This window comes from Rhagoletis zephyria, unplaced genomic scaffold, assembly GCF_001687245.7.
Source record: "Rhagoletis zephyria isolate East Lansing unplaced genomic scaffold, Rhagoletis_zephyria_1.1 Rzeph_scaffold_00009, whole genome shotgun sequence".
NCBI classification, from domain to species: Eukaryota; Metazoa; Arthropoda; class Insecta; order Diptera; family Tephritidae; genus Rhagoletis; species Rhagoletis zephyria.
In genome coordinates this window covers 991662-1012453 of record NW_016157093.1, presented here as the reverse complement: position 1 = coordinate 1012453, position 20792 = coordinate 991662, and the positions used below count along the sequence as shown (strand labels likewise).

Below are 20792 nucleotides of genomic sequence, written 5' to 3'. Positions count from 1 at the left end.
TGCACTTTTAGGTTAGGATATCTCAAAGTCCTGACGTGATAGAGCAATTTAAACCCCGGATTCGGATTCTACGCAAAAAATTACTTCGGAAATGACACTACACTTTTATAGAACATTCCGAACCCATTTTTTTGCAGACCTGTGTTATTAATCTTTGCTAATGAACCGCTGTAGCGCAGTGCTGTTGAGAACGAAACGCGCTATTTGCTATGCTTTTTCATTTTTCATTTAACACCACATTTCAGTTGTGCATGTAAATGTGAATGTTATTAATCTAAAGTTGCTTACGCGTAAGATATCTTTGTGCATATCACACACGATCTTCAAAAGTGACAAAAGTGACAAAACTCAAAATTTGGCATTTTTGAAATTATGCATTAAAAATGTACACAGAGCTTTTATTTACCTTTCAGCAAAAGTTGGAGCAAATTTTTATTATAAACGCTAAAGTAAAATAGCCCTTGCCCATATGATTAGCATGTGCTACGAAATAGTATTTTGTATTTTCTGACATACGTTCAATTTTGAGTTGTGTCACTTTTGAAGATCGTGTGTGATATATACATATGCATGAATGTAAGTGCTTGTTATGTATATGAGTTAATTCCCAAAACTGATGACTTTTTTCCACTTCAGCGCCAAGGCGTTAAAACTTGAGCTAACTCGAGTTGAAATTCTCCAGTTCAGTGAATGCGAAATTATTCCTAAGTAAATATGTATTTACATATTTGATGCATTAATATAACTACTTACATTTGGTAGAGGAAATTCGTATAAGTGCCAGACAATTTTTGGTGTTGGATTGCCACTTGCGCTGCATTTCAACGATACTGATGGACCGGGTTGTATAGTTTGTTTGATGAATTTGTAAATCAGTTACGGTACTACCTCTGTAAGAGAGCGTACATATTATATAGAAGAAAATGTTGTTATTGTAAAAGATTAGGAATTAATTAGGGGCACTATTTTAATTGCCAGGATGGAAAGGGCAACTCTACAGAGGTTAAATTGCTGCTGTACCCTCCTATAGTACAACTCCTTTAGACGTATGGTCGATTGTGATGTCCATCCGCCCAAAAACAATGTGATTTGCAAATGACCTAAGATATTGCCACGAGGGTAAGGATCTCAAAATTTTCCAAGCACTGCCTGCTGATGATAATATACAGTGTGTCACATTGGGACAGGTGGTTCAGGAATGTTTTCTTTTCTCTCTTCTTGAAATTTTCTACAGAAATTGTGAGGTGTTTCCTCAGACGTTGTGCGTGCCTACCCATCAGGCATTAAACTACAATAAGGGAGTTTAAGACGTTGAACTAGAGATAAAGTGACTCCCCTTATGCTCAGCTCAAATGCAGGTGCAATGTATTAGCTTGTGCTATCTTAGTTCCGGTACTAAGTTGCGACGCTCACTCGGGATCAAATCTTTTCATTAACGGAATGAGCTTTGACCATTCTCTTCCATGCTTGCACATATATAAATCTTCGCTATCTCCACAAGGTCTTGTAGAGATGGTCTTCCGAGCGTATGTGATAACATTCTACTAAGTACCGGGCAGTGGCTGATAAGGTTTTGTACGCTAAATAGACAATGACATGTAAAAACTCTTGTGTGGGTGTTTTAAGCCCAAGATTACATAGGCAGTCTAGCAGTTTAACAGGAGGAGAGCTTTCTCCGGCGCTCGTTTGCAGCTTGTCTTGTGATGTGCTGAACATGTAGTTCAAAAGGGGGTTAGTCACACTGGTGTATGGCTCAGAAGCATGAACAATGAAAACATCTGATGAGGCGGATCTTGCAGTTTTCCAGAGAAAGATTCTGCGACAGATTTACAGGCCTTTGCGCATGGCCGACGGCGAATTCCGCAGACGATGAAACGATGAGCTGTATGAGCTTTACAACAATATAGACATACTCTAGCAAATTAAAATACAGCGGCTACGCTGGTTTACTCATTTCGTACGAGCGGACAGAAGCGCTCCAACTAAGAAAATTTTCAACGCGGGTCGCGATGCTAGTAATACAGGAAGAGGAACACCTCCAAATGGAGAAAGACTTGGCTTCACTTGGCATTTCTAATTGGCGCCAGTTGGCAAAGAAGATGAATGATAGCCGATCTCTGTTGGAGTCTGTCAAAATGGAACAAGACTCGAAGTGATTCAGAACCAGACTCAAAAAGGCCGTTAAAAAGTCCCGAAATGGCCTTGACCAGGTCCCGAAATAATCCCAAAGTGGTCCCGAAATGATCTTAAACAACTCCCAGTCCTGAGATAGTCCCGAAATGAGCCCGAACTAGCACCGAATGATCCTAACCTCCTTCGTAAACTAGTCCCGAAATGGTCTTGGACTAGATCAAAAAGGTTCGTTTGTGCACACAAGAAACAATCACTGGTGGGTTAACAATAAGCAGTTAAAAATTTTCTGAAGATTACTACTAATTTTACCCTTATCGAGAGCTAAGATGTTTACACATGAAAAATGGCGGTTTAATAAGGGAACGAAATATTTTTAAAATAATGAAATTTATGGAGCATGACAAAATTTGGGATTTTATCACCTATAGGTACTAGCATTATTTTTCCTAAAACGCAGACATTTAAATTATAATATTAACTCACCTCGAGGGATGGAAAAATGGCAAAAATATATCAATATATACCGTATCGATATTTTTAAAGAGTATCGGTATATGCTGAGTAAAAATTATCGATTTTCGGTGCATCGATATTTTTCTCTAAAGGTGCAATTTCCTAAAGCAGTGTCAAAATATTCGATACTAAAAAAAATTATACACAATTATCAGTTTTATTGTTATTTTTTTATTATTAAAATATGTGTTTAAGTATTACGGTGCTTAAGCGACTTATCCATTTCCGGCATAAACAAAGAACAGCGAACACACACACGCATTTGTATTGCACTCCCGCCCAAAACCAAGTGCACACGCACTTGTGTTTAAAAATAATTCGCTCGTTCATCATTGGGTATGCAAATTGTATGCACTTCTCAACTGCCGCAGAACAAAACCTACTAAAGTAGTAAATTTCTGGCGCCCCAAATCATGCTCAACAGTCCCGCTTGATGCATTCCAACTCTTCCCAAATTGTCTCACGGGGCTCTGTATGACTTTCGGCATACAGAGGTGGTACAATAGCTACCATTGGCCACAGCGCCTACCCAATTTTCTAATTTGAATACATAACCGGTGCTCAACACTCCCGCTTGACGCACACCCCCTAAAACTCTTACAGAGTTTAAGCGGCAAAGCCACAATGCTACAAGCCGTATGGACTCTGCATGAGGTGGTAACTGATGGTTATCATTGGCCCCGGCGCCTACCCAAAACATTTTTGCTTTAATAAAATTTTATGCAAATTCATTCATCCTGGTCCTGCCCTCTCACTGAGTTAGACACACGGAGTAAAGTAAAGTCAAAAGTTTTTAAACAATGGTTTCCTAAAATTATTGTCAAACCAGTATTCATCTGTTATGGACATCAGGAGCACCCTTTCTTTGAGGTGTTCCCCTGTTAACCTGCTTCTATTATTCGGCACAGTCAAATTTAGAGCAGAAGCAAGCCTTCGGACAATGCTGAAAAGGGATATTCGGCACAATTACGTTCAAAACGAATCAGATTGATTTCATAGACATAAAAAAAATCGAATTGGATACAAATTCGATACTCGGAAATAAATATCGAATATCGACTCCAAATCATTCTTCACAACGCACTGATACATTCCCTTATCCTCTTTGGTAATGGACGTAATGCGAATATGTTCCGTGGACAGCAATCGAACACGCGCACCGGAACGCAATGGTTGGCCAAATGATGCTCTGTTTTGGAAAGGCCGAAATACTACAAATTTAAATGTGCAAAAAGCGCATACACGCCAGTGCAAAATACCAATGATTAAGCGCAATTAAAGGCATGTGAACGTCGATTTTCTCTTTTTTTGACATTTTAATGGATTTTACAAATAACTACTCAATTTAATCGCCACGCCACGCCTCTGGGCAGCAACTTACCAAATTTGCAGTTTTGCCCAAATTCCCTGTCTGTATGGTGGATTGTATGCTGACAGTGAGCTGTGCTGTAACAGCATTATGTACTTCCGAAGTTTCGCTGCCCTCCGAGTTAGTGGCAGTGCAGAAGAACGCCCCACTCTCGGACCGATCGACTGCGGTAATAATTAGAGTGCCTTCTTTAATTTTGGCGCGCCCCGTCGCCAGCAGATGTTGTATGGACTCCTCGTTGTTTGGACGTTTCGTTTGCCAGTTGAAAGTAATTTGCAGTGGATTATTAATACATAAATATGCAAGCGAAGTTTTTATTTATGCACATGAAAAGAAGTGGCTAAAAAGCATCTAAGTGCATGTAGTACATTCCATGGCTTCATAAGCTTCAATTCTTAATATTTGGCACACAAGTGCTACACGAGTTGGCAAACTTTGAAGATTTTCTCGTTTACGTTGCATTTAAGCAAACCACTTAGGCTATGCGACCCACTTCATTTTATGCAAAATCATTCACATAAGTCACTATCAAGTACTTACATACGTGCATTTGTACATACATATGTGCTTGCACAACGTATACTAGGGATGTTGCGAATGTGGAACTTTAGACTTCCGTGGATGCAAATGCGGATGTGAATATCTAACAGCTAACATCCGCGGATGCGTTTGCGATTGCGGATGTCAAGTATTTTTAAGATACAATTAGAATCTAGTATAATGGCGAGATCGTTGTTTAAACAGCGCTTACAAGCCAAACAAGATGTGTCAAGTTTTTCTAATGATGATTGCGTTTCCACCAAAAATGTCGCCTTTTCATTGCCCCTTTCTGTTTTTATATTCGATTCTAAAATAAAGGCAAATGGTGAGAAAATTTGGTGTTCGTTTCTTAAAATGTTACACTATTGTAAGGCAAAAATCACATTCCCTGCCCTGAGAAGGTTGGTCAGGGAAGATGGTTGCCCTGAAAATCACATGGTTGTTAAAAACGGCAATATTATGAAATGGGTGAGCTGCCAGCCGAATCGGATAAGAATATTGTTATTTTTAAAAAGCACACTGCTTTTTTATGAGATTTACGTAACTATCTCATATATCTTATATTATTAAAGACCATAGGTTTTTTAATTATTTGAGCATCGATTCTCTTTATAGCCAGACGTTGATCATTTCTGCTGGAAATCCCCATTGAAGGAGCTTACTCTTTGACTTTAAAGAGCAAAGAATGTAGAGTTTTACCACAGAAGTTTTTAGCCAAGGATCCATTGTATATCCCTATGAAAAAAATATTGCCCGACAAGTAAATAAAATTACTGTTTTTAAAATTTTTGCTAAAAATAAATTCCCCAATGAGCCCCATTTGAAATTATTGAAACGAATTTATGTAACATCAAAAGCAAATCGCGAAAATTTGGTTAAGAATTACAATACATACTTACTTATTTTTTGGCTAGTAGTGTTTTAAGATTGGTCCAAAAAAATCATATTAAAGGAAGAAACCAATGCAGGCATTTAAAGCGCAAAAAATAAATAAAAATTTGGTAAAAGGACTATGTTCACTTTGACGTACGTCAAAGTTCAAGTAGGAGTTGGAACTTGTATGACTGCCCATTGATAGCTCGGTTATATAACCTTAGAAATAATATGTTTAAAGACATTTTTATCAAAGTTGATAAATATGGGATTTGACCAGTTTTGTTACGCAAATACTCCAACGACCACAGGCAAAAATATTGTCTACAATTTGTCATTTTATTTGCCATATAGGCATACGTTTTATCGGTGCACTTGCACAACATTCGCATTAGCAAAAGCTCCGCATTGATTATTGCGAATGCGAATGTTATAATTAATGCGGAAACTCCGCGGTTGCGAATGTGAATATTCGCAACAACCCTGATGTATACTGCACATATGTATATCAGTATATAAATATCCAGCATTTAAAATTAAGAAACTTCCACAAGATAGCTGGTCATATATGGCCTAATGTGTGACGGTCAAAAACTGGCCTCTTATTGAAGCCTACGGATATCGTTGGATGTGGATTTTACCAGTCTTTGACTCAGTGGCATTGAAATTATGGAATAATTCCTAATATTTATGATATTGTGAGGCAGAATTGCTTTCGCTTAAAATTTTCCTGAGTAGGACTTTAAAGCTAATTTTTCTACGAGAAAGGCATTTGCTACCGAAACTACAGCGCGAGGTTCGAACAGTATGCAATCATTATTATGCTGAAAAACTTTACCAAAGTCATACATATCGATAACCACAAATAAGTAGCGATTAATTGATTGTGGATTTGTTGGATGTTGCCATAACATAACATACAGCTTTTACTGACGACGCTGACGATATTTCTCCTTTAGTGCATCGGGTCTCTGATCTGTCTAAAAAGGGGATGGCGCACGAAGAAGCTAAGATGGCAAGCCTGAGAATAAACTTTAGTCAGACCAAGCTTCTCAGTATGCCAGCGAAGTTTTGGGACGTCTTAGCCTCTGACCAAACTCTTAAGACAGTGAGAAATTGCACATACCTTGGCATTGAAGTTTCCCCAGCGGCGGCACTGATCAAGAAATTAACCGCCAAAGCGACCTTTGCGCGATACTCGTGCATGTGGAAAGTCACTACTACAATAACCAGACGTCTGCAAGTTTTCGTAAACACATGTCCTTGAACGACAATTCGAATTTTTTGGTCTAAAACAATCTAAAAAGGCTTAAAGCCTCTTTATCTGCATTCGAGGACAGAAATGGAAGTAGATGGAAGAAAGAAGATGGCGGTATTGCAAAGAAGGACTTGTAAATGAACTCCCTAATCGGCAAAGGTGAAAAAAAATAGTCGACCTAGAGGCGAAGTAACTCGGCTTAAGCTGGAATTAACTGAAAGCGAATGCCAGAAACATAACTATAGATGGTACGCAGGCGTAGTGGATGCGCTATTTACTGCGAGGTACTGAGGAAAGGCTGCAATCATAACCGATAACCACAAATTTCACCATGCGTCTTCTACTACTGCTCCCAGAGAAGCGGCAGCTATTAGATTTAAAGCCTACGCTACTCGACCTAAAAGAGAGTGCTGCCGGGAGTCGGAAAAGGTAGATACATGTAAAATTCGAAGTGAGAAAATCGAAACCGAATTTCGTGAGTGCGAAGCGCTCCAGACCCAGACTTATATGAAAAATGTCCGTAGAGGTGTTAGCTTAGGTTAGGTTAGCTTAGAGAAGGTTTAAATACCGGGCCGACTTCGCAACGGAAGGAAAGCGGCGAACTTACTTATAACTGATATTCAGTACACAGCAAATAAAACTGATATAGAGCTAAATATTAACGAGGCTTTTCTGCAAACTTGCTGAATGAAACCAGCAGTGGAAACCAAGAAGATCATGATGATCCGGATGAAAATATCTCACAAAGCTATAGGTCTAAACAAAAAGCTACTCCAAAATCAATCAAAAATAGTATTTGTCTCTCAAGACTTTCTCGTTCAGTCGGTTTTGCAGCACTCTCTCCTCCCTCTTCCCTTGTGCTTTCATATATTTCAGAGCCTGCTAGAGCTGAGCTCAATCATTTCGCTTCGTTTAAGAATTTGTGAAAGGGTACGTGCTAGAATGATTCCAACTAAATTGTATACATATGGTTCCTATGTGCATTGTTTCTCGTTTCAAGTGCTCACAGTTCGATTTACTGCTGGATTATTATGCAAATTTGTGTATGGACATTTATGCTCATTCCCGTTACGTTCACTGCGCTATTATAACCTTGTTTCGCTCTAACACATAGTTTAAGGAAAAACAGCTGCATACATTATGAGAGCGTGAGCGTACACATAAAATCTAACTGTCAGAGTTTTTTCTTAAAGCTGAATAAGCTATTACACACATTGTGTATTTTCATCAAGATGAATAAGACTTTATATATAAGCATGTAAATGTATTCAAGCCTCAGTGTAAAAAATAAATTTCAAAGTAAATTAATAAATGGAAGTGATAGTAGAAAATGATTAAAAGAGGTAACTTAAGACTACAAGTGAACAGTGAACTATGTACTCTAAGTTCCATTAATGCATCTTTAAGCTTGCTTTACTTTGAAGTGAGGTGAGATGAGTTGATCTGAGCTAAGGCGAGGTGAGCGGAAGTGAGGTTAATTAAATTGAGGTGAGTGCAAGTAGGGATCAAACGACAACATGCAGGTGTCGATACCTTTATTTGCATGTAGTATCGTCAGAGAGTATCGCTACCGCAAAAATATGGGATATAAAGTATCGATACCTACTCGCATGGGTAATTTGGGCTATGAAGTTATTCCGTATGAACTGAATTAAATTTAATTTTTTTAAGTAATAAATTATTCCTAAACTCCGAATAATAAAAGTTAATAATGATGGAACTGAAAATAAATAACAACATAACATTGCAAAGCTACATATTTAATGATGAATGGTATTTAACAGAGATAATACATTGGAAAAGTTTACAAGAAGTAAATCTCATTTAACCTTAGAACCATGGGTTTGGCACTCAGTGTCTATATTCTTGTTTAATGCTGAGTTTCAGAGGAATTTGGAAGTCCAATTTGATTTTTTATCGTTGGCATAGACATATATTGTACCTTGGTTTATAAGTTGACAAAATTTCAGGTGTATATTTCTTATAGTAAAAAAGTAACGGATTTTATATGGTGAGTTCCTAGAAAGCTTAAATTTTCATACGAAATTTCTGGGCTGGGCTACGTTAAGCATAATGGAATTACTCTGTACGCTGGGCCGTGTATACGCCGCACAGTGGTTCTTTTTTTGGAAAAAAGGTCGACAAAATCAAACGAGAAGGGATAGCGAAATAAATGTAACGGTGGTTTAAAGCTTTTTAGATGAGTAATTCAGGAAAAATAGTCTCATTTTGTAGAATAATTACCTTGACCTTAAAAATGATTTTCAAAAATAGGTGGTTAAAATTTTTTTCTCTTTTATTTGGCCTGAAACCCGTATGCAATGAAGTTTTTAAAAATTTTTAAACCCGAATTATTGATATTCGTACATCAAGGAATTCATTTAATTTGTCGCAAGAATGGAAACAGGATTTCATTTTAAATTGTTTTTAAAAAGTTTTACAAAACAAATCAAGTTTAAAAGCCGTTTTTAGGTAAAAAAAAGACAAAACATCACAAATTTTACTTTTGAAAGTCATTTTAAAAGTCTCATTAAATGAAAGATAACTTTGATCTCAAGACCGGAATTCAAAAGTAAAATCTTGATTTTTAATCTTTTTGACCCCTAAGAACAGCGTGTAATGAACTTAAAAAAATAAATATTTTTTAAATAGATTTTTTGGTTTTTCGGGACCATGGAAATAAATTCTCTGATGCAAGAACAGCAAAAATATCTGTAAAAAAAAGTTCATTTCATACGGGTTTCTGGATAAAATTAACATCTTCAGTATTTGAAGGTCACTGGCGTTTAAATAGCCATAAAGCACTGGGCGATTCTTATTAGTGGACGAAGAAATTCCGAAAGAAAATTCGCCTTGGTATTGGGTTTCGATACAGGTTTTTTTTGGATATCTTCTCAGTAATTTGTAGTCTCAGAAAAACGAAGAGAGCTTTGTAAAATTAAATGCATCGAACTATAGAACCAATTCCACCAGAATAAGAAAGGATGTAATCTAGAAAATGAGATTTCACAGCACCGACTCTCAACCTGACGCTCAAGAAGGTAGAAGTGTAGCAAGACAAAATCTCTGAGGACCTATTTTTTGACAAAGCTTTCATTAGGCTCATCAACCTTCGCCGTCCTTGCCAAGAGGGAATTGAAACCGAAACAAAAGGTTTTCAGGAGTTAGAGGAAGACAGCATGCCGTATCAGCTGTCGAAACAACGCCGTCACCAGTGATCGGACTTCTACCACATTGTGGTAGATCTGCCACTTTTTTGAGCATCTACCACATCTACCACACAAGGTCTGAAATCTACCACATATTCGCGTTTTCGAGTAGTTTTATTTTTGCTCGATATAATTTTCTTAATTTTAAGAGCAAAAATTGTCCAACACTAAACACTAACAACAGGCAGAATGGGAGGATAAAATAAACCGTAAAATAGTAAATTTTCTCAATATTCAATTTTTCGAACGGAAACATGGTTTTATTGTGTTAAATTGCAAAATATATGATTTATAAAAAATAATTAATAGCGAAAATGTTAAAAAAACGGCGATTTTTGTGAAAGTATTACAAAATTTCAGTACATCTAAAGTTTCTAAGGCGTTATTTACTTTTACTTGAGAATTGTTAAAATCGGCAAATGTCAAGTAGCGGTTTTGGAACGTGCCACATTTGTTCGCTTCAGCGTGATGTGATTAAAAGAAAAGCACTCCGCAAGGTTGCAGAAATCTTCCAAAATATGTTCAAAAAACATCTTGATATGGAAGGAATTGCTGTACACTGTCAAGGAAAAAAATTGCCAAAACTCAACGGAATTTTTAGCAACTTCAATCTTGCACTTCATTATACTAAAATTAATTTTTGTTTAGATTCTAATTAAAATGTTCGCAATTTAGGTTAAACCTTGCAGAACATTTTTAATTTTTGTACAAAGTTTGATCCAAAACCTGAGATCTACCACTTTTTTTTTGAAATCTACCACATTTTTTTCCAGATTCTACCACACAAATTTTTTTTAAGTCCGATCACTGGCCGTCACTGCTGTAAATTATAATTTCAAAAGAATACGCGCGTTTTCTTAATTTCTCGTGTGGTCTAAGCAAAGTCGTTTCCCTACAAAATATTAAGAATAATGGATGACAACAGAAGCTGGGTTTGTCAAGCATGCAATAGTGTTTATAGCTAAGACTTCGAATTAATGAGTTTGTAGGAGTGTCCTCCACTGTGCTCGTATAGCGACGAATGTTATCTTTCGTGGCGTTAAATTTATCATCGAGATTTAGATTTTATCTTTTCTAAAGTAAGCATCTGTTTGTAGATACAGTAAGATGAGTTCAGTTACAATTTAACCCATATGTGAGCTGCACTCCTCTCCAATAAGGTGGCCAAAAAGAAGTTGCTGTGGATCTTATTAGCTGCTGGCTGTCAGAGACAGCTCTGCAATACTTCATTTATACCAAATATTGCCTACGCCAAGTTATTTGTGCAAGCATCGTGAGCAGTGTTAGTGGTAAGGGTTAAAGGCCTTTGGTAGTTGTTACAGGCTGTTGTTGCTGTTACGCTGCCTGGTTGCCATGGCATATTAAAATATTGCATGTCAATGCACTCGAGCGTATCAACTCTTGTATGGTTGTTTGTACATAGTACCAACGTACGTACGCTCCACAAACTCCACCCAGGGAGCAGTCTCAACACACGTTTAGATCAAATAAAAACACACCGCTATTTCGAACACACACACACAGGCACATACATACATTCTCATCAAACAAGCCATCACACATTTTCGGTATGTTACGTATACGCCAGCGTGGCCACTAGCGCCTAACCTCCACCACATTGCTATGCAGTGGATATATCGTAGTACGTACTCATTTCATTTAACTGCTTGGTTGCTTACGGCTTGACTGTCCCCAGACCAATCGGCATGGTTGCGTGTTTCCTCCGCCGTCGCTTGCGTTTTTGCTTTTTCGTTCCGGTTTTTCATGCATGTCCTTTTACATTTCTCATTTTCTAAATTTTTCACATTGCATTTTCTTTTTTCTCGTCTATTTTCGTGCCTTATGTTATTTTTTTGCTTACCTCCTTGCTATTGTTTTATTTATGCCGTTCTGCTTTTTAGTTTTTCTGCTCCTTAATTTTCTGCTCTTTACGTTTTTCGCTTTGTGATGCTACATGGCTGCGGATGATGTGGAAAGGACATTTGTTGGAGGCGCACGGGACAGTTATGCCAGTCATGTGTGTTAAATTGTTTCCCTGCTTACTCCTTGCGTGATTGTTCCACTCATCTCTGTTGTGGCTTGGTCTGGTCTGTATCGCTTTGTCTCAGTTTGGTTTGACTTGGTGCGGCGGCAAGTTTGTTCGCGAAAACGACAACTCGCTTCTCCCTTCACACATACGTCGCTATTTTTTTATTTTCCTTTCACACATACGCATGTGTGAAGGTATATTTGATGCTGTGCGAAAATTGGAGCAGGTGAAAGAAGGCCGTAATGTGAGGAGAAATGGAAGCTGCTGCTTTCCTTCGACATTCAGTTCGTTCCCAGTAATTTAAATTTTCCGTAATTATTTCAGTAATTTTTTCCTCAGGTTAAATTCAGGAAATCTTTTATTTCAAAGCATATACTATTCGTTAAAAGCCCCTGTTGCCCTACCACATATTCTTTAATTACTTTATATTTCTTGGTTAGGCTTATCTTTGTCTAGTTCCATGAGTTCCTTGCTGTTGGTTGATTCTTCCCACACGGAGAGAAGATAATGTATGTATTTGTGAACGAGTATCCATTAGCTATGCTCATGGTTAAAGGATAATGGCCTTATTCATAAAAAATGAATACCTTAAATGCTTTATAAATCGAAAATTTTTGTGAAAATCGCACTTAATAAAGCCTTTAGATAAGGTTAGGTTATTATGGCTGGCTGGGCCCCACATAGCCCAGATGCCAGATGGAGATAGAGGTTTATTTTAGTATATTCTAAGGACACATCATTTAGGATGTCAACGCTTTTTGAGGATCTGACTAGTGCTTGAAGCCCAAGTGCTGTAACGTCTTCAAGATTATTAAAGTCTGGAACTTCAAAATATTTCAGTCGTGTTTTTGATACAGCAGGAGAAAGGCATAGGTTGTGCACTAGGTTCTCCCTTGTTCACGTCCCCATGAATTTCCTGCAAACTTCATTGCAGTCTGTTCTCGCAAGGGATAGTATAAACCGGGTTTGTATCCCGTTTACTAGACTACACATGACTGTAGAGATAGCGTATTCTAGTATCTCGATATATCCTGGTTTTTGAACCTCTAGTCTATTTCGTTATAAAGATTTTTTAGAGGTTTTGGAATGTTATTCTATTGTTCCAGTTCCCAGTGGATTCTGCTCTTCGCAATCTCATCTACAATTTCGCCTGTTTTCTGCTGCCCTATTTTTGGCCTCCCTACTTCTAAGGGCATTTTGTGACGTACATTGTTATGAGCTAATAGCCTTGATCTCTGCTTGACTATCCACGCATATGTCAACTTTACAGTTATTTCCATTCATTGAATATGCTAGCTCAGCGGTTTTTCTCACTGCGGAAACCTCTGCTTGGAATATACTGCAGCTCAACTTATGAAAACAGCTCAAAGTAAAGTTCCGCACGCAGCTCATATCTACTCCAGAGACCTCTTCGGTAGTGTCAATATCCTACTTTCCTAGATGTCCAAACCTTTGTCTTGCAAAATCAGTGCATCTGAAAAGGAAACTATTTCACCTGGCCCCTACAAAACAACGACAATGAGGGCCGAAACGATAATGAGTTCAGTGAATGGGTTTCTATCAAACAGTGCCTGAACAAGACTTTTGTTACAACGAGAATTACCGATTAGCCGGCTGAAGCAGCCCTCCTGGCTCAAGTAAGGAGTTTGCAACTTTGCATGTCGCGTCATTTTGCCAGAAATTACTGTGCCGTCTAAATGCGCATCTGGTTTGCAGCAGTCTACAGCTTGGCACAGTAGTTCTCCTGTCAGGAGAGATGACTTCAAGGGTGCCCTGCCTATATAGGACTATATAGGTTCTAGACCGCCCGTCCACTCACTCTAAAATGAAGGGAAATGTTTTTTATTGAAACCGAAACAATTTTACCTACTAAATCGGGGATGCTCTATCTTTTGGTGGTATTACCGAATTCCGGGTTCGACCAGTTTCGACCGGAATTGGGATAACCTGACCTAAAGCCAATTTTTTTCAAATTAGATATACACTTTTTTAATGCAGATTCGGATTATTAGGATAAAAATACATAACGTGGGTGGTCTAGGACACCCTGTATATATAATAGAGGCTATCAAGAGAGAAGTCAGCCCTTCCCTGACCAGTTTCGATCGCACAATAAGAGATCCTATAGTCCTGATTGATAGCTGTCTCCTGTATAGCAGTGATGGGTATACCTAAATAATTTTGTATTTAAAGTACCAGTTTGGACACTACATATTTGAGTCACTAATTGGAGATGTCTAAATATTCCAGTAAAAACCTTATGTATTTCGTTATTTAACATTTGCTAAATACTCAAGTAAACCTATTTTGGTGCTGTTAGATGTACAAATAAAATAACTTAGGTATTTAGGACCTGCTAGATACTAAAATCTAAAAAATAAATGTATTTGGCAGGCGCTAAATACTTTGCTCTAAATTAATCAGATACCTTGGAGATTCAAAATACTTTCACGAAAGTACCGAGGTATATAGTCTCTCGATGGCTAAATACTTTAAAACTAAATGCTTTATGATTTAGCAGAAATTTAAAAAACTAACATCTAATGGCTGACACAATACCGGCGAACGACGGACTCACCTCAGCGAAATTCGCACTGTCAAAATTAGAACACCCGCAAGCATATGCAGTTGAAGGCATCAAAAGCGAAACACGAAGCTCGCTCGGCGTCGTTTCGTGGTGATAGACTTATTTCTATCGCACTCCTGAAAGGTGACGGCAGTACATGCCAAAGCTGGCCGTATGTTTTTGAGCCCGCATTGTTGGTAAAAAGTACAGTTTTCGATTCGTTAAATTTGGCTTAAGTTTTTCTAAATATGGTCACTCCGATTGTAAATGCGACGAAATGGTATCAGCTGTTTTCGCCACAGTTTTAATTGGATTAAGGAAGGCGAAATAGCAAGGCAAACGGAGAACAAGGGCATCATCGCCCAATTTGGCGAACTTCGCCGTTCGCCGGCATTGTGTTTCAAGCATTACCTTACACTCAACTTAACTTACATTCTTTACCACAATTCACTGCACCTTACCTCAACTCAATTCGCCACACCTCAATTTGGGGACTATTCTGAGATTTTAGAGATTCTCGGGATTAAATCAAGATTTTAGGGCAATTTCGGGATTCTGAGAACTATTTCGAAATTATCGGGACTATTTCGGGATCCTCGGAAATATTTAGGGATTTTCGAGACCACTTCGGAATTCCCAGGACTATTTCGTGATTTTCGGGAAAATTTCGGAATTTTCGTTGCATTTGTAGAGCTTGAAGTCGATATATTTATCGATATTTTTACAGATATTGTTATCAATATGGTTATCGGTATTTTTATCGATTATATTTTATCGATATATTTAACGATATCTTTATTATGGATACTTTAATCAACTTTTTATATATTTCTCGATATATGTCTTGATATTTTTATTGCCTCAATATGATTACCGCTATTTATTGATATATTTATCGATGTATTTGGTCTCGAAAACCCCGAAATAGTCCCTAGAATCTTAAGTCTCGAAGCAGCCTCGAAACTCTCGAAATAGTCCCGAGAACCCCAAAAATTGTATGAACCTCGAAGAAGTTTCATAAATCGCGAAATGGTTACGAAGGTCATAGAAATCCCAACGTGGTCTTCACAATCCCGATATAGTTCTTAAATTTCCCAAAATCGTGAAAAAGTCCCAAAATCCCAAAATTCTTTATTCTAAAATTTTTATAAACTCTTTAGGTGCCATATATGTATTTAAAACAAGTAAGAAAGCCTAAGTTCGGGCAGAGCCGAACATTAAATACCCGGCGCACGTATTAAATATATGTTTTTCGCCTTACCAAAAGCTACGGCTATATGGTAAGCCGGGGCGTATCAATTTTGAGTAAATTAGAGTCCTTAGATTTCGAAATTTTGAAGTTTCAAGCAGTTCTGAAATTTACCGTTATATGAGAAGCGGCCGTTATTTTAGTCCGATTTCAATAATTTTCAACGGTTTGCTTATATGTGGCAAGCACAATAACCACACCGAGTTTGGTACAAATTGGTAGAACGGTTACTGAGATACATATATGTGATCATAAGTGGGCGGTGCCACGCCCATTTTCCAAAAATTTATCACAAACGTATTTCTTGGTAAAGAATTGTTGCAAGNCATTTGTCTATATCTATCTCGATTCGTTTTGGCTGTTACAAACAACCGTTATGTGAACAAAATTAATATACCCTTGTGCACAAGTGCGCTCGGGTATAAAAAGTGAGGTGAAGGGCAACGGGCAAAATAAGTTTTGAGGACGAGATGCACACCTCATGTTAATATGCATACATCTAACGACGTTTTTTTAATTTATGACACTGAATCGCATCCCACACATAAAATCAATTTTGCAAATACTTTCCCTTAAAAATTTAATTGTGAGCAGTTAAAATACCCAATACGATAAGTATCATATATTTACATACATGTCGCACACCGTCTTCAAAAGAGTCACAACTCAAAATTTGGCATTTTTGAAATTATGCGCTAAAAATGTACACAGAGCTTTTATATACCTTTCAGCAAAAGCTGGAGCAAATTTTTGTTATAATTTGTTAAAAAAAAACCTAAGGAAGAGTCGCCCTTGTCCATACGATTAGCATGTGCTACGAAATAGATTTTCGCATTTTCGGGCGAACGTATTATTTTGAGTTGCGACTCTTTTGAAGACGGTGTGCGATGTGTAGGTATGAAATAGGTATGTATGTATATGTATACAATATAATAAATGCAAATAATTACCGATAGACTGGCTTCGGGTTGGCATAGGCCACATATGGCACAACAACAGGATCGCCCAGACGCGCCACTATACTTGTGGCCTTTTCATTCATAATCGGTGGCACAAGTTCACGCATTTCTGTGAAAATATACAGCGTAGAAAAACATATTATTAACAAATAAAAGTGAGAGAAAGTATGGAAATATATGCAGAGAATGACATACACATACATATCTGAACTTGTGTATATTTAAAAAAAAAAAAGAGTAACACTCAAAATATGTGCGTTAAAAGCATTATGTAAATAAAATTTAAATTAATATTCATAAACGGCAATTATGTGGCACCGGCAATAAAATGTAAATATTTTTTTTTGCCAAGATAGCTGTTTGTACTATTATTTATGACCCTAATTTATGTATGTGCACATGTACGTGCATACAAACATATATACAGTTACGGGATTCACAAGACGTGTTAACCGTCGTAAAATCTTAAGGTTAACATCTTTTTTAATTAAAATGGTTTTAGGGGATTTCTAACTAAACCGAAATTCTTTTAAACTGATAACGAATATATAATTAGCCAACCCCCCAACCATTTTAACCGCTATTTTACATAAACAAGTGTTAAGCTTAAGATTTTACGACGGTTAACACGTCTTGTGAATCCCCTAAGTGTTTAAGTGCATTTTAAGCGTTTCAAGTGCACAACCCTTTTAACAAGCATTCATCTCTGCACACATGCATATGTATTACATGTATGTTGCTTTCGTCGGTTTTGGAGTTATCGTTAATTACTTTGATGATATAATTAACACACCGCAAACACTGCAAACTCACACTGGAAGCTTTCGATGCGCGCATGCAGTATTGAGCAAAATATTAGCAATTTCTTCAATCATGGCGGCCGCTAGTGTAGCGGTTAGCAGTGCGCTCTACCATTGTGTAGGGCTTACGTTCCTGACGGGTTTAACCCAACATCAAAAAAAAAAGTAAATTAAAAAAAGTTTTTTTTTAATGGCGTTCACCCTCGACAGGCAATGGCGAACATCCTATTGTGTTTATACCATGGAAAACAGCATCTCATAAAAATACGCTCGCCGTTCGGAGCCCCTCCCCTTTGTGTAACATTATCAAGGCGCGCTTCACAAATCGGAGGAGAAGCTCGGGCAAACACTAACATATGTACATATGTTTAATCGCCGCTCTATTGTTATTATTATTATTATTAGAAGCCAATCAAGGTCATAATGTTTATACGATGTCAAGCACCAACCGGTCACTAAGCGATAGCAAGACACTCTTTTAAGTAAAAAATTTAAAGATTCGACGTCAATAAAATATATTTACTCAATTTAGTGCGCGGTTGGGCCATCTCATTTTGGTGCGCGAACCATTTAATTGTGAATTTGCATGGCCTCATCCAACAATGCAAAACTTGTGTGTATAAAATTTTGCAATGAGGTGAATAATACTTTCGTCGTTAGTAAAGGTATTTGTAGATATTTCCAGCGATATTTTTTCTTCATATTAAAAGCTCCGCTTCCTCATCTTTTTCAGCGCTGTAACGGCCCAAGCGATTTCGAGTCGAATAAGGCACACTAGTTGTTTCTTTTCTGTGCAAACTGACGCCGATTGAAAAGCCAACTTCTTCTCCACCTGGTTCCAAGTTGAATACTTCGTCGCACGAAGTTTATGTAGTTATATCTCATTGTTCCATCGTCTGCAGTATTGTTCCGCAGGGACAGCAACAACGCAGGTTTTCATTGGCCATGCTTCTGCGCCATATATGAGCAATGGGAGAGCTGTAGGGTGTGGTTTTTTTTCGATGAAAAATGGTTTTATTTCCATAAGGCAAATTCTGCGACTAGAGGTGCGCCCTACCACGTTTTTCGTTTTCAATCTCATAAATTATTTATAATGACTTTTGCCAAAATTTCAAAATCAATAGTTTTCTAAACTTATTCTATGGGACTGAGAAATATTATTTTCTACTTTTTAGTCCATTTATAAAAGCGTGGTATGTTAAAAAGTTTTATTTTATTTTATTTATTTCGTTATATTTTTGGCATTTATAGTCGGATTTCAAAATATGATATACTGATGTTCTTGTCTCAAGTAGGCAATTTTTTCAACACTTATTGACCTCACGTAGCCCATTCTAGTACTTACCCGCCAGAGCTCAGTTCTTATCAGTCTAACACCACCCTAATGTAATTAAAGGCATGAATGTACGGCGATTTTTTTTTTGGTTGTAAAGTGGTACGATCGAATGTACATGCAATCAATCGATATGGTGAGAGAGGTCAAGCATGCATGACTTTTTGCTATAATTCATTCTCTACATATTGTTGCTGTTGCTGTTGTATCAAATGCTTAACTTACCAGTCAATTGAATTTTGCCCATCCATATTGTGCTTACAACAGAGTCGATGGGTGCAGCAGCGAAAAACTTTATGCGCATCGGTGCGTGTGATGTTGTAAACCAAAAGTTCGCCAGTCGGTGGCATATGATTTTTGCCATCTAAAAGCATTCACAGAAGAAGACAAAGAAGCAAAAACCAAGAAATCAACAAACGTACGAGAAATAAAACAAAATTGGCAAAACATTTGCGCTGAAATGTTGAGTGCAATAAATGTACATACTTGTTTATTTTAGCTAATTTTTTTTCGTTTTTGTTTTTATATGTTTTTTCGTTGTGTAACTTTTTGTATATCCGTAACTAACGGGTGATTTTTTAAGAGCTTGATACCTTTTTTTTAAAAAAAAACGCATAAAATTTCAAAATCTCATCGGTTCTTTATTTGAAACGTTAGATTGGTCCATGACATTTACTTTTTGAAGATAATTTCATTTAAATGTTGACCGCGGCTGCGTCTTAGGTGGTCCATTCGGAAAGTCCAATTTTGGGCAACTTTTTCGAGCATTTCGGCCGGAATAGCCCGAANATCGCCGATACACATTATCTACTCGCTTATACTTCGATGCAATATTTCGTTCAAACGTAGTTGTTAACCTTTTCCTGGTAGAACGGGTTAATGTATATATTGCTCATTTTCTCACTGGGAACATGCACACCCACGCGTGTGTGTATGCGAATGTATTTAATAGATAGGGGAGGGTGAAAATAATAAAGTTTTCAACAAAGATATGTTTTCATTCAGCATATGTGTACTGAGATGGTCGAGTAACCGCTTGGGTGGGTTGGTGCCAAGCAGAAGTTGCATGGCCCCCAAAGAAGTTAAAAATTAAAAAAAAAACAAGATCTCTGTTGGGGAAGTTGAAGTCAACGAGTGCGGCAAGGGGGAAGAGAAACCTGTAAGTTAAGCAAGTTCTGTTCACTTTTGCTGGTTCTTTGATATTTCATCAGCTAAAAATGCACAATTAATGCCTCCAAAGTAAATAATAGGCGAAATTGTCAGCGGTACCCTCTAGCTACTTTAAACTTTCACTTTAAATAAAAATTGATTGGGCTACACAACTGCATACTCAGAATATTTCTAAGACATCTAGGAAAGTTTGTTGCTCTTTTTTAAATTTTGATCAAACATTAAAACTTGGATTTATACTTTTTATTGCATTATATGGAATTAGTTGATCGCTTTTGTTCGAGCATGTCCTATGAAGCGAATAATTGTTCCCTTTACACCCGAATTGATATAAACGTTTTTTTTTTAATAAAAATAAAAACTTGCGCCAGCCGCGATTCGAAACTGGTATTTATCTCTGAATTGCTAAGCGAATACTCTCCCTACATGCCAAAGTCGCATATGAAATTTCGTTGAGTAAGTGCCTAAATATCACTAAATCGTTAATAGTACCCGCTAGAGATCAGTAGGAGACTAATTGATCTCCAATTATAGCAAATACCCGTCGTGCTTTGCTGCTCCTTAAAAGGTGGCAACCCTGCGCAAAAATATTTTCGGCAGTAAACTTTCGTAAACGCTTTCAGTTTTGATACCCATACCAACCTTCAAAAAACCTTTTTTGGCTGTAAGCCTTCTTAAACCTCTTCCTTTTGGCGGCCAAATTGCAATATTTCCATAACCTTATTAATTTACTTAAACTGCAATTTTCAAACAGTTGGAAACTCTGTTATATTTTCTTTCTATATTTAAGT

General features: G+C 37.3%; 1 protein-coding gene across 1 annotated transcript in view; it reads right to left on the bottom strand.

Annotated features, from left to right (window-relative positions):
* Positions 1–20792, bottom strand: part of LOC108358085 (uncharacterized) — a 53020-nt gene that overhangs the window by 3134 nt on the left and 29094 nt on the right. Inside the window, exons 3-4 of the mRNA XM_017609232.1 lie at positions 16690–16807; positions 754–890 (exon numbers count right to left, since the gene is read on the bottom strand). Of these exons, the coding sequence (XP_017464721.1) occupies positions 754–890; positions 16690–16807 (255 nt within the window). The remainder of the gene's footprint in view (positions 1–753; positions 891–16689; positions 16808–20792) is intronic.